The sequence below is a fragment of the Hemiscyllium ocellatum genome, chromosome 13 (assembly GCF_020745735.1).
Source record: "Hemiscyllium ocellatum isolate sHemOce1 chromosome 13, sHemOce1.pat.X.cur, whole genome shotgun sequence".
Classification (NCBI taxonomy): Eukaryota; Metazoa; Chordata; class Chondrichthyes; order Orectolobiformes; family Hemiscylliidae; genus Hemiscyllium; species Hemiscyllium ocellatum.
Genome location: NC_083413.1, coordinates 37125834 through 37140151, shown reverse-complemented (window position 1 = coordinate 37140151; position 14318 = coordinate 37125834). Strand labels below are relative to the sequence as shown.

Below are 14318 nucleotides of genomic sequence, written 5' to 3'. Positions count from 1 at the left end.
GGTCAACAATGATGGTATTGAATTGTTGAGCAAGCTGGAGGGGCCAAATGGCTTGCTCCTCCTGTTCCTATTTCTTATGGTCTTACCAAGTCCGGGGATTATCCTGATCCAATGAAGAGTGTAAGGGCATACCAGGAACAGCACCAAGCACACCTAAAGAAAACACCAGGTATCAACCTGGTGAAGCTACAGCATGTGACCAGTTTAATTCAGACAGTGGAAATATGATGTGATGAACATTGCTCAGTAATTCCACAACCAAAGGATCTGAGCTAAGATACCTAATACTGCTAAATGCAACATTGAATGATGAGCAATTAAACCATGAACAGGATTGAGATTTCATAAATAACCCCATCCTCAGTGATGGCACAGGCTGACACAAAGGACAACGCTGAAGTATATGATTCACTTTCAGCCAGATGTGTCGAGTGGATGGTCATTTTGGTCTCTTCCTGAGGCCACCAGCACTACAGATGCCACTCTTTAGCAATACAGTTTACTTCATGTGAATAGCTGAAGACATGGATGGTGAAAAGTCTGTGGGCCTCAACTTTATTCTGTAATAGCTCTGAAGACACGCACCAGAACCAGTGCTGGAGCCTATCTGGCCCACTAAAACTGCAAAATTGGCATCTATCTGATAATGTGGAAAATTGCCTGGTTACGTCCTGTGCATAAAAAGCAGGAAATCCAACCCAGCCAATTACCACCCATCAGTCTACTCTCATTCATCTGAAGAGTGATTGCAGATGTCTTTAACAGTGCTATCAATAGTACTTACTCAGTAGTACATTATGGCTCAGAAAGTGAAAAAAAAGTCTCATTTCTTCAGTAGTAATTATCACTGGAGATTTTAAACATGCCAAAATTTAGGATTTTTAACTTTTTATTTTACCTTTAATTTGAAATTTCTTTCTCTTCCTTTATTTGTCTTTTTAATCTCTTAATTTGACATAGAATTCAGATATCTTTTCATATCTGTTATTTTTCAATCTATATATCTCCTTCCTCACGGAGATGATCAATGGTCCCATTGTTCACTAAGGTCCCATATACCCTCTGGTTTTGTCAGTGCTTTTCAACTGAAGCTTCAGCAACTCTATCAAGTCTAAATGTCTAATTAACAGCACATTCTATGTATATTATGCCCTAATATTTACACACACCCTTAACATAACATCCATGCTGCAGAAATGTCAGGCAACGACTATCTCCAATGAGAAATAATCCAATCACCACCCTTTGACATTCAATGGCATATCTCCACTGACTTCTCCAAAATCAATATCCTGGTATCATTGACCAGAAACTAAACTGGATACACCATATAAATACAAATAACTACAAGAGCAGGTCAGAGTCTATGGAGTACTGCAGTACTCACATCCTGACTCCATATAGCCTATTCACCATCTCAGGCACAAGAACAGTAAGGGAATCAAGGTTTGGGTTATAGGAAGGAGACAGGACAATGGGGTTGAGAAACATATCAGTCATCAAGTGTGGAGCAAATTTGGTGAGCCAAATGGTGTAATTCTGCTCCTATGTCTTATAGTCTAAGGCAGGACTGCGATGGAATACATCCCACATGCCTGAATGGATACAGCTCCTACAACACTCAAGAAGCTTGACATCATCTAGGTCAAAATAGCTCACTTGATTGTTTGTGGAAATGGTGCCAATTAGTGTCTCCACAAACACTGCTCAGTAACATGCATTGTAGAAATTCTCCAGAGATCATTGGACAGCACTTTCCAAGTCCACAACCAGTTCCATCTAGAAGGACATGAGAAAGCTATTATTTGCAAGTTCCCTTCCAAGCCACTGAACTTGGGGAAAATATCACTGTTCATTTACCATCACTGGGCCGAAATGTTGGAATTCTCTCCTTAACGGTATTATGGGTTTACCTACAGCACATGGACTGCAGTAATTCAAAAAAGCAGTTCACCACCACCATCTCAAGAGCAAGCAGGAATGGGTAATAAAATGCTGGCCACACCCCAGGATGATTTTTCTCACTGTTTGTTTAGGTTCTGTAGATTTAAATACAGTGCTTCCAGTTTTTGAAAAGATTTGTAGTTTAGGTTATGGATGAGGATGCAGATTCATTTGTCAGGCATTTCGCCACCTCTCTGTGATGCACTGATGATGTCACCTAGTGAGGCAATGAAATGCCTGCAGAAAAACACATCAGCTCAGCGAACGAATATACAACCTTAAATACAGCATATCTGAATCATTAGTTTGTGTTCTTTTACATAGTAAATTAATTGTTGTGTAAGCCATATTTCCTAATTTACATTTGGAGATATTCCTTGTTTATAGTTTGTGTCAAGTATTTATTGCAAAACTTGCAGATAATTAGATTTTCACAGTTAAGACCACTACACTGGTGATACTAAGTTTCATTTCAAGATTGCTGTGATATTACTTGTGTTCAGATAATTTGAATCAGGCCCGTTTGTACTTTTACTACCTCCAATACTGAAGAAAAATTAAAAACTAGAAAATTAGACATTTGCAAATCTGTTTATGTTTTAACACTTATAAGACAATTCACATTCTTTGAGAATGCACTGTAATTCAAGAAAAAAATAATTTTCATCCTCTGCTTCCTTCTTTCAGGCATTCAGATTTCATACAGTTTTCTTATCTCTACATACTTTAAAGTCTTACTTCTGGAGTCTTAAATCTGTTTGAATTTTGTTTAGAAGACTTGTAAACAGCTAAAGCCATTATGCAGCAGTGCTAATTCTTATGTTATTATGCCACAAAGGTCTGAGACAAATGAGTGGAAATTTAGAAGTCAAAAGATATCCCGCTTACAGCATTTAAAAGTCTATATATTAGGAAAAGGGAATAGTTAGTGATGTGTTGACCATCTCATCCAAACATCACAATTCATTTTCAACTGCATTTTGCAAATTCTAGATACATCATATCTAGTGTGACGTGCAAGTTGTGAAGCTGACTTCCTGAATGTGCTCTTATACTATTTCACTCTCAGATTCGGGGAATGTGGACACAGAGTTTGCACAGATGCAGACATGCATGTTCAAACAAGTACCCATGCACTCTTCCTTTTACATTCAATCAATTTTGGACAGTACTCTAAGAAGCTAGTCCATAATTTAATACTTGACTTCAGATTTGATTGAGCATTTTTCTATAATGTGTCACAAAGCTGGTCCCTTTTTTTCTAAAAGCTGTTCCTTTTCTCAAGGATACTGTGTCCTTGATTTTTTTCAGAGATGACATAAAACTCTCCCGGCTCCAAGCTGATGAGTTTGGTACAGAGATGATGAAGGATTTTGAGAGGCCTTTTTTTAAATCTGTAAACAGATGAGTCTTCAGGCCGAAGTGGTCATGTTTTAAAAGTAACCTGTATAATGAAAGAGAAGTGGTCAGCTCTCTAGCTAAACAGTTCAGTCCAGAACTAGTTAGGAGTTCAGCTGTGTGGAAACAGGATACTAGACTCTCTCTCCTTCTGCCTTTCTAACTTTGACCTGTAAGCATTTGTTCCATTTTACTGTTTTTTGAGAGGGTTCATTTATTAGTACTGTTTTGTGTATTCGAAACAGCATAATTAAGTCTAGTTTGGACAGACTGAGTTCTGTAGGGGTTCTTTATTCTGTTCTTTGTGTTTCGTTGTGTAATTTTGTGAATAATATTTTGTCTGTTTTAAAACCTGGTCGTCACCCTAGCTAACTTACTCTGGGTAATTTTCCCTGTACATTTAACGAAAGATATGCAAAGTTATGGTCTAGGTTGCCTGCTTAAGAATGTTTTGAGTGGTCTGATCTAGTCCATAACAAATGCATTTGATCCAGTTTCCAGTGGAAATATGATGTGATGAATATTGCTAAGTACTCAGAACTAGTGTTAGACTTAGTGACTTCATTGTTTCTCATGCCATTGCTTTCATGGTTCATCTGACCTATCTCAGGTGTGTCCATGATTGCTTTCTCAATGTTAACCCTATAACCCCACATCTATGTTGATTTGAGGATGATTTTACACCTTTTTTCACAAACTGTTGACCTCATGATTTCTTATTGTCTTTGACTGTTTTCTCGTTCTTACTGTTTGTGGTTGCACTCTGATCATTTTAACTCTACGGAACATAGTCAGCAATTGCCTTTAATTAAAAATGACAGCATGAAAGTGTTCATTGTGGACTTGGCACCAAGATAGCATAAAATTAATCAACGCCATTTTTAATTTTAAAAATTACTGAAGCAAAACTAATTATTGACACAAAAGCATAAACTAATTGAGTGAGAAAGCACAAGTTTAGTTAATAGCTCATAAACAAGGGAAGAAACATTGGAAAATTGAACTGATTTCAGCTTGGATTTGGACCACCCATGTGAAGAATGCATTCTGAGGGGGTTTCCAGGTACATGCACACAGCAGGAAGTTGAGGAACCCAGGAAAAGTTTGTTCTAGTTGAACATTGGTGCGTTCACAAGAAAGGTTTCCAAATACACTCAACTGAATCAGCTTCTTAAAAAAAAACTTCACTGGTCTCTTGATTCTTCATTACCATTTAACAAGTGATCGATCACACTGCCAGTGGTCTAGGTAGCTTTTCTAAAATAGTTTAACATTTTCCAATATAGAAGGTTGGATGTGAAACATTTTGTCAACAAAATGTTGCTAGATTCCTGTGAAGAGCGTAAGAATTTATCGGTAGCAGCAAGGTCCAACAGGCCTGATTTAGATCAGAATTCTGATTAACCACAGTGGGAAGTCTTATTATGGTTGCATGTGTAACAACACAGTAAAAATATTCAAGGAGTGATTGCAATGATCAGGCAACTGTTTCTGTGATGTTTGATTTGAACAACTATGCACATGTTTCTGTCAGTGAACAGTGACGGTTTGTCTCACATCATTTTTTTTTGTATTGGCTTCCCTTTCAGGGGCTGCATTTGGTCGCCTTGTTGGAGAGAGCATGGCTGCTTGGTTTCCTGATGGTATCCACGCAGATGGTAGTATTTATCGTATTGTGCCAGGTGGATACGCTGTTGTAGGTGAGGTTTTTTTTATGTCTGCCATAATTATTTTTGGCTGCCGCAGAAAAATAGACAAAGCACAGTTTATGCCAAAGTGAGTTGGGACATTTCTGCCAGCTGCTTAATTCCTCGTTTCTCTCTGCAGGGGCTGCAGCGCTGGCAGGTGCAGTGACCCACACGATTTCCACCTCCGTGATTGTTTTTGAGCTCACAGGCCAGATCTCCCACATCCTTCCAGTGATGATAGCAGTCATTCTGGCCAATGCTGTTTCCCAAAGTCTGCAGCCCTCTGTCTATGACAGCATTATTCGCATCAAGAAACTTCCGTATCTTCCTGAGCTCGGTTGGGGACATCTTGAGTGAGTAATCTTTCCAATTACTACTATTTAAAGGGATTGGATACACCCAGACAGTTAAAGCTTCAGAGTTGTGTTTTCATGGCAAACAGACATGGATTACGTTAAACTTTAGCACCCTAGATCTTAATTTTGTTGTTTGAATATTGACCAAGAAGCATCAAGGCTAAAATTCTGAGGATGAATTTTGTGGAAGCAATGAATTTTGGTGGCTTTCCAAAAGGATATCAGCTTTACATTCATGATAAAACTTGTTAAACATCAGGCTAGTGTGAAATGTTGAAGTTTTGTGAATTTATCATTTTCTCTTGGTCAAAATCTAAACATACTTTTGTAATGGAGTATTGAAATTACATTCAGATAGTAGCTGCAGCGAGTCCTGGAGTCAAATGATCTTGACAGAACACAAACTGAGCATTGCTGAGTAACATTTTGCTGAAACTTCCCTTTTGATAAAATATTGAGGACGACGAGGACTTGGTGCTATAGCCTCAAAACAAAGGGGAGTGGATTTAGGAATGAGCTGAAGAGGAACTTCTTCTCCCAAAGGTTTGTGAATCTGTGGTATTCCCTGCCCAGTGAAGCTGTTGAGGCTTTCCTGTTGAATGTTTTTAAGGGAAAGATAGATTTCTAAATGGCAAAGGAATTAAAAGCTATGTGATCAGGCAGGAAAGTGGAACTGATTGTACAAAAAAGATCAGCCGTGATATTATTGAATGGCAGAGCAGGCTTGAGGGGTTAGATAGCCTACTCCTGTTCCTATTGCATTAAATGATATTGAATCTCCTTTTACCTCTGGGCTGGACTTTATGGCTTCTGGTAAGGGGAGGGCAAAAATAGGAAGTATATGATCTGCTTGCTCCTACCTCCACTCCCAGGGTGTGGAGTCTTGGATGATCAATGAGCCACTACTTGGCAGTGCAAGCAACCAATTTGTGGGGGAGATCTCCATGCTCAGTGAGGCACCTAGATCAGGATGCAAGCAGGATAGAACTAGAAGTGAACTGGAAGTCAGTCATTATCACCAAATTCAAGCTCTCTGCTCTGTCCCTTTCTGTACAATGATGACAATGCAAAAATAATGAATAAATAAAGTTTAATGGTGTTGAAATGCTGCCACCTTCAGCAGACTTTACTAATACATGCAGCAATGATCCTTTCTGCAGGCTTTTATCACCTGTCCTTGTGCCACCTCCTCATTGATATTTTCTAATCAATCTGCTCAGAGATGTAAAGACCCACCTCTGGAGAAGGTGGAACTTCACCAGGGCCACCCAGCTAAAATATAGGGATACTACCACTGGACCACAAGAGCCTTACCGCCACCTCCTATCCAGAGTAAATCATGTCCAAGCATTTTCTGTCTGACAAAGGCTGCGGATGCTCACCGGTAAAGGGTTTCCTTACCACTAAATAGTGGCACCACGTTAGCAACCTCCAGTCTTCAAGCACCTTACCTATGACCACCAATGATCCAAATATCTCAGTAAGAGGCCCAGCAATCACTTCCCTAGCTTCCCAAGAGTTTTGGGATACACCTGATCAGGTCCTGGGAATTATTCACCTTTATGTATTTTAAGACATCCAGCACCACCTCTGTAATATGGACATTTTCCAAGATGTCACCATCTATTGACCCACATTCTGTATCTTCCATGTCCTTTTCCACAGTAAACTCTGATGCAAAATACTCATTTAGTATCTCACTCATCTCCTGCAGCTCCACACGTGGGCTGCCATGCTGATCTTTGAGGGGCCCTATACGCTCCCTGGTTACTCTTTTGCCCTCAATGTATATGTAAAAAACACTCTTTGGATTCTCTTTAACCTTATTTGCCTGGCTAGAAAAAGGGAAACCTTCAAAAATAAGATAATGAGAATCCAGAAATGGTATGTTCCTGTTAGGGTGAAAAGCAAAGCTGGTAGGTGTAGGGAATACTGGATGATGAGAGAAATTGAGGTTTTGGTCAAGAAAAAAAAGGAAGCATTTTTTATGTATGGACAGCAGAGATCGAGTGAATCCTTAGAGTATAAAGGCAGCAGGAGTATACTTATGAAGAACATTAGGAGGGCAAAAAGGGGATATGAGATAGTTTTGGCAAATAAGAGTTAAGGAGAATCCAAAGGGATTTAATAAATACATTAAGGACAAAGGGGTAACTCAGGAGAGAATAGAGCCCCTCTATGATCAGCAAGGCAGCCTATATGTAGGGTACGGGGAGATACTGAGCATTTTGCATCAGTGTTTACTGTGGAGAAGGATATGAAAGATACAGAATGTGGGGAAATAGATGGTGACATCTTGAAAAATGTCCATATTACAGAGGAGGAAGTGTTAGATATCTTAAAATGCATAGAGGTAGATAAATCCCCAGACCTGATCAGGTGTACCCCAGAACTCTGTGGGATGCTAGGGAAATAATTGCTGGGCCCTTTGCTGAGGTATTTGGATCATCAGTGGTCATGGGTGAGGTGTGGAAGTTGGCTAATGTGGTGCCACAATTTATGAAAGGTGGTAAGGAAAAACCAGGGAATGATAGCCTGGTGAGCCTGACATCAGTGGTGGGCAAGTTGTTGGAGGGAATCCCGAGGGACAGGACAGTTTTGAGAAGGTTTGTAGCTCAGGTTGAGGTTCTGGATATAGGTTTGCTCACTGAATGGGGAGGTTCATTTCCAGACATTTCGTCATCCTACTAGGTAACATCTTCAGTGGGCCTCAGATGAAGCATTGTACATGATTCCTGCTTTCTATTTATATGTTTCGGTTTCCTTGGGTTGATGTTATTTCCTGTGGTGATGTCAGTTCCTGTTCGTTTTCTCAGGGGGTGGTAGATGGGGTCTAATTCGACGTGTTTGTTGATAAAGTTCTGGTTGGAATGCCATGCTTCTAGGAATTCTCATGCGTGTCTGTTTGGCTTGTCCTAAGGTGGATATGTTGTCCCAGTTGAAGTGGTGTCCTTCTTTATCTGTATGTAAGGATGCCAGTGAGAGAGGGTCATGTTGTATTGTGGCCAATTGGTGTACATGTATCATGGTGGCTAGTTTTCTGCCTTTTGTCCAATGTAGCGTTTGTTACAGTTCTTGCACAATATCTTATAAATGACATTAGTTTTGACTGTTGTCTGTATAGGGTCTTTCAAGTTCATTAGCTGCTGTTTTAGTGTGTTGGTGGGTTTGTGGGCTACCATGATACCAAGGGGTCTGGCAGTCATTTCTGAGATGTCTTTGATGTAGGGGAGAGTGGCTCGGGTTCCTGGTATCATGGTAGCCCACAAACCCACTGACACACTAAAACAGCAGCTCATGAACTTGAAAGACCCAATACAGACAACAAGCAAAATCATTGTCATTTATAAAATATCGTGCAAGAACTGTAACAAACACTACATTGAACAAACAGGCAGAAAACTAGCACCATGATACATGAACACCAATTGGCCACAAAACGACATGACCCCCTCTATCACTCGTGTCCTTACATAGAGATAAATAAGGACACCACTTCAAATGGGACAACACATCCATCCTAGGACAAGCCAAACAGAGACATGCATGAGAATTCCTAGAAGCATGGCATTCCAACCAGAACTCTATCCACAAACACATCAAATTAGACCCCATCTACCACCCCCTGAGAAAAAGAACAGGAAATGACATCACCACAGGAAATAATATCACCAACCATAACCTATAAATAGAAAGCAGGAATCATGTACACTGCTTTGCCTGAGGCCCACTGAAGATGTTACCTAGTAGGTTGACAAAATGTCTGGAAATGAACCTCCCAACTCAGCGAGCACACCTACATCCAGGATTGACATGTACTTGGAAAGGCAAGGACTGATTATGGATAGTCAACATGACTTTGTGCATGGGAAATCATGTCTCACAAACTTGATTCAGTTTTTTGAAGAAGTAGCAAAGAGGATTGATGAGGGCAGATTGGTGGACATGATCTAAATGAACTTTGGTAAGATGTTCAACAAGTTTCCTCATGATAGATAGTTAGCAAGGTTAGATCACATGAAATATAGGAAGAACTAGCCATTTGGATACATAATTGACTGAAAGGTAGAAGACAGAGGGTGGTGGTGGAGGGTTGGATTTCAGACTGGAGACCTGTGCCCAGTGGTGTGCCACAAGAATCACTGCTGGGTCCACTGCTTTTTGACATGTATTTAAATGATTTGGATGTGAACATAGGAGGTATAGTTAGTAAGTTTGCAGATGGAGGTGTAATGGACAGTGAAGAAGGTTACCTCAGAGTAATATGGGATCTTGATCAGATGAACCAATGGGCCCAGGACTGGCAGATGGAATTTAATTTAGGAAACTGTGAGGTATTACATTTTGGAAAAGCACATCAGGGCAGGACTTATACATTGAATGGTAAAGTCCTGGAAGTGTTGCTGAACAAGGACCTTGGAGTGCAGGTTCATAATTCCTTGAAAGTGGGGTTTCAGGTAAATGGGATAGTGAAGAAGGCATTTACTATTCTTTCCTTTATTGGTCAGAACATTGAGTATAGGAGTTGGGAGGTCATGTTATGGCTGGACAGGACAAATGGACAAAGTCTTTTCCCTGGGATAGGATGTTCAGAACTACAGGGCATAGGCTTAGGGTGAGAGGGGAAAAATTCAAAAGGGACCTAAGGGGCAACTTTTTCATGCAGAGAGTGGTGCCTGTATGGAATGCGCTGCCAGATGAAGTGGTGGAGGCTGGTACAATTACAACATTTAAATGGCATCTGGATGTGTATATGAATAGGAAGCGTTTGCAGGGATATGGGCCAAGTGCTGGCAAATGAGACTAGATTTGGTTAGGTTATCTGGTCGGCATGGAGGTGTCGGACCGAGGAATCTGTTTCCATGCTGTACATTTCTATGACTCTCTGACTCGAAATAGTAATCTAATAACCTGTTATAGATACATAGTGTAATACATGTGTTTTATTTCTAAATGGCTGGTGGGCCTCCAGATTTGGTACTCATTTACCTTCTGTAATGTTAGAATCTGGTGTGGTGATATGGAATTGCTTACCCGATGTCTCTCACCATATTTAAATAAGTGTGGGGAGCGCCCACTCAATTTTTGATTGTAACATCCAGTCCTGTACCTTGTCTACGTCATCAACTCCCTCTTCAGCATGTGTTCACACTTTTAACACACTTTTAACAATTTTACTATTTCATTTTTTTCCTTTCTCATCTCTCCGACAAATGTATATAATTTCCAGTAGATTTAGTTCCCATTTTTATCCAACTTGTATTGGGTAAGTTTCTGTTAATACTACTAAGGCTAGATCTTCCTGCAAAGTAATTCTTTTCAGTTTTCCCAAACCTTTCCATCAGTCTGCAGATTGCAATGCATCCAATTTAACCATGATGAGGTGTTGGTGTCGGACTTGGGTGGACAAGGCCAGAACTTGCAGGACACCAGGTTAAAGTCCAACAAGTTTATATGAAATCACAAGCTTTTGAAGTGGTGTTCCTTCATCAGTTGAAGTAAAGAGTACCACACAGGCAGGAAATTTATAGACAGAGAAACCAAAAGATCATACAAATGGAGTGAGTGGGGTGTCGACAGACTGAATAACAAATCATTGCAGGGGATCAGAAACGTCAGACTAAATGTGACTAAATGTTAACAGCTGAATAGCAAGTGAAGGGATCATCTATGACCCGATTAATTGAGGTAGAGAGATAATTGCAAAAAAAAAGATGGTACTGGAGACAAACCAAATGGCTGGAATAACATGATAGGCATAAGAGTCACATGCTGAGGGTCTAACCAAAGTAACAAGTAATCGTGGTTGTGGGTATGTTCGCCGAGCTAGGAGGTTAATTTGCCGACATTTCATCCCCTGTCTCGGTGACACCTTCAGTCTTTGGAGCCTGCTGTAAAGTGCTGTTGTATTGTGTCTTCTGGAATTTATTTGGTTCTGTTTCTGCTGCTTCCAGTTTCCAGTTCCAGTTGTTCGTCGTAGTGGCTGGTATATTGGGTCCAGGTCATGTGCTTGTTGGTTGAGTCCATGGATGAGCTACAAATCTTTAACAAGTAATCTGAAACTGTACAACCTAATTAAAGTAGAGAGATCTTAACAAGTTATCAAGATTATGGTATGAAACGTTATCTCATGCCCTAGAGTTTCCATACCTCTGCCCTACTGAATCTGACAGTGACCACCCATTTGCCAGGCCATGCCACCATTGGTAAAATGTCACAAGGATCTCATGGTCTGCCCATAGAGAGTTGGGTTCCACTTTCAATATGGCAACAACGTAATCCTTGATCTTTGAAAATTCTGACCACAACATTATAAAAATCAACAAGGAGGTAGATTTTAATTATAATAAGCCTTTCAGAGAGGGTTCAGACAGGGCAAGTTGTTTTTCGTGGATTTGTTCCCACTGTTGCCCCATTCTTGCTGAGGGATGGAGCAAATGAGAAACCCAAAATTGTCTCCTGAAATCTGGCAAATTGCGTCATCAAAATAGACTCCATGACAGTCAAAGCATAAATTCTCCAAGATTTATCAGAACCTACAGTTTCCAGGCAGAATGCACTGGTCTATTCACAACTCGTCTTAAGTAATAACAGTTGCCAGTTTACCACAGTACATCTCATTCTCAACTCTCAGTCAGCTATCACATATCAAACTTGCTGCAACCTAAAATCTTTGCCTTACTGAGTGATTATCATAAATGCAAACAGTGGATGACAGTGACAATGCATGGATTCACATGTTAGTAAAACAGAAACTGATTCACAGGAGTGTCCTTAGGGTCATGTATGATTTCTGATTAGTTTTTTTCTTGATCATGGCATTCCTGTACAACCTGAATTGCATTCTGCTTCCTAGTTTGGGGTAGATATAACTCCCTAGTCAAAGCAAAGAGAGTACACCGCACATTTTCCAGATGAGAAAAATTGGTGAAAATTTATCATGCCAGATGTCCATTTACTGAGCATTAATTTTCTACGGACTGCTGTAATTACACCCTTTAATAAGCAGGAATTTTAATTCAAAACTGATTTGAGGCCAGGGTGACCTGCACATGATTTCTGGCATGCAGTAAATTTTTCTAAAGCATGCCGTTTTTAAGTGTACATCCGTGGTTGTTAGGTTTTGATTTAAAAAATTGTCAAAGGGATGTAACATTGGCTCAGTATATTTTGACAATTCCTCCTTAATAGTCCTTCATTAGTTTGTTTTATCTCTGATGGCAGTTCAGTTCTCATGTGCCTTTTCTTGAGTCCCGAATATTTTCTCTTTATTCATGGATTAGATGTCACATTATCTGAAGTTCTGGTGAAGGACCATAGGTGGGTTGCTGCATTGCATCTTGTATGTGGTACGCATTGCTGCAACAATGTCAGTTTTGAAGGTTGTGAGTGGGATGTCAGTCAAATGGGTTAATTTGTCCTACATGGTCTTGAGCTTCTTGGTTGTTGTTTGAGTTGCCCTCATCCAGGCATGAAAACATTGCCCCTTAAATCCTTTTTAAGTCTTTCCATTCTCACCTTAAACCTTTCCCCCATCCTGGGAAAATACCTTGTCTATTTACTCTATCCATGCCCCTCATGATTTTATAAATCTCTACAAGGCACTGTAGAATTCCTAGTCTATGGCCTGCTGTTATACCCATAGTAATTATATGGTGGGTCCAATTCAAGTTTATGATCAATGATGACCCTCCAGGATGTTGATTGTTGACCAGCGCCACCAAAGAGTTATTCTAAACCTGGAAGAACAACATCTAATATTCCCCTTGGGGACCCTGCTGTCTTCAGGACTAATTTTAGGGCCTAAGCACCTTCTTCCATGTACTTACCCCAACTCCCCACACACCAGGCCTTGTCAATACATGGGCTGCCACCACAAACAATCCATTGTCAGCCACTAATGGTCCCCACTGAATCTTCCAGGCAAACCTTCACCCATTCCTTTGTCTGTTCAGCTGTTGTTCACTCTCTCTGGGTTCCAACTATACCTATTATTACACCTCATCCCTCACCACTCACTACATCTGCAACACATACCAACCATTTCCAAACTGCAATGAGTTCTGAAGAAAGGCCATTTGACCTGTAACATTAACTCTGCTTTGTTTCCACATGTTCTGCCAGACCTGTTGAGTTTTTCCAGTGATTACTGTTTTTGTTTCTAATTTCCAGCATCTGCATTTCTTTGGGGTTTTTTTCCCCCAATTGAGATGTTTTGTAGAGGAACCAAAGGGTGATTAAAACAAATTGCGCTGTATGAGAAGAGCTTTATATCCATCAACTGGAGCTAGATCACTTGCATCTAAAAGCAGTGGTGCCCATTTCTTGATTTGCCAGGTCATTAATGCACACAGAGGTTTCTGTTCTCAAAGGAAGCTGGGAAAGCTTCATTAATTAATAATGATAAATGCTTTTCAATCACAATATGTCATACTTTGAGTGGCATTGCAGTAAAACAGCATGTGAACACAATCAAAACTACAGAGAGGCCAGCAATTAAATCAGCAAAAACTGATATGTCAACCTGGCAGTATCCATGGGAATGCTAGCTACAAAAGCAGCGATAGTTTTGCCCAAATCCTGAAAGTTCAGAGAAATAGACATTTTAAAAAAAGCACAGGTGTTCTTTGACAATTCACAGTACAATGCTGTACAAAATTGTTCATTGTTCATGTTTAATCCACGCAAAGAATGGTCTCCTGACATAGGTATTTACATTCTTCTTGAGGTACACAAAAGATGAATGGTACGGAGGGCAGAACTGGAAGTTTAAAGCATTCTGTTGCACAAAAGTTAAACACCTCTTTTAGAAACAAGAGGAATTGAGGTCAAACTTGCCAATAAATTGCCCTTTCTAGAAAACCTGCAGTCCTGTCAAAATGCTTGCCCTTCAGGACATGTTGGGCAATAAAACATTACATCATTGATGAAT

At 40.1% G+C, this 14318-nt stretch overlaps 1 protein-coding gene across 1 annotated transcript in view; it reads left to right on the top strand.

Annotated features, from left to right (window-relative positions):
- Positions 1-14318, top strand: part of LOC132821863 (chloride channel protein 2-like) — a 605050-nt gene that overhangs the window by 480799 nt on the left and 109933 nt on the right. The window contains exons 14-15 of the mRNA XM_060834763.1: positions 4932-5042; positions 5170-5383. Coding sequence (XP_060690746.1) covers positions 4932-5042; positions 5170-5383 — 325 coding nt within the window. The remainder of the gene's footprint in view (positions 1-4931; positions 5043-5169; positions 5384-14318) is intronic.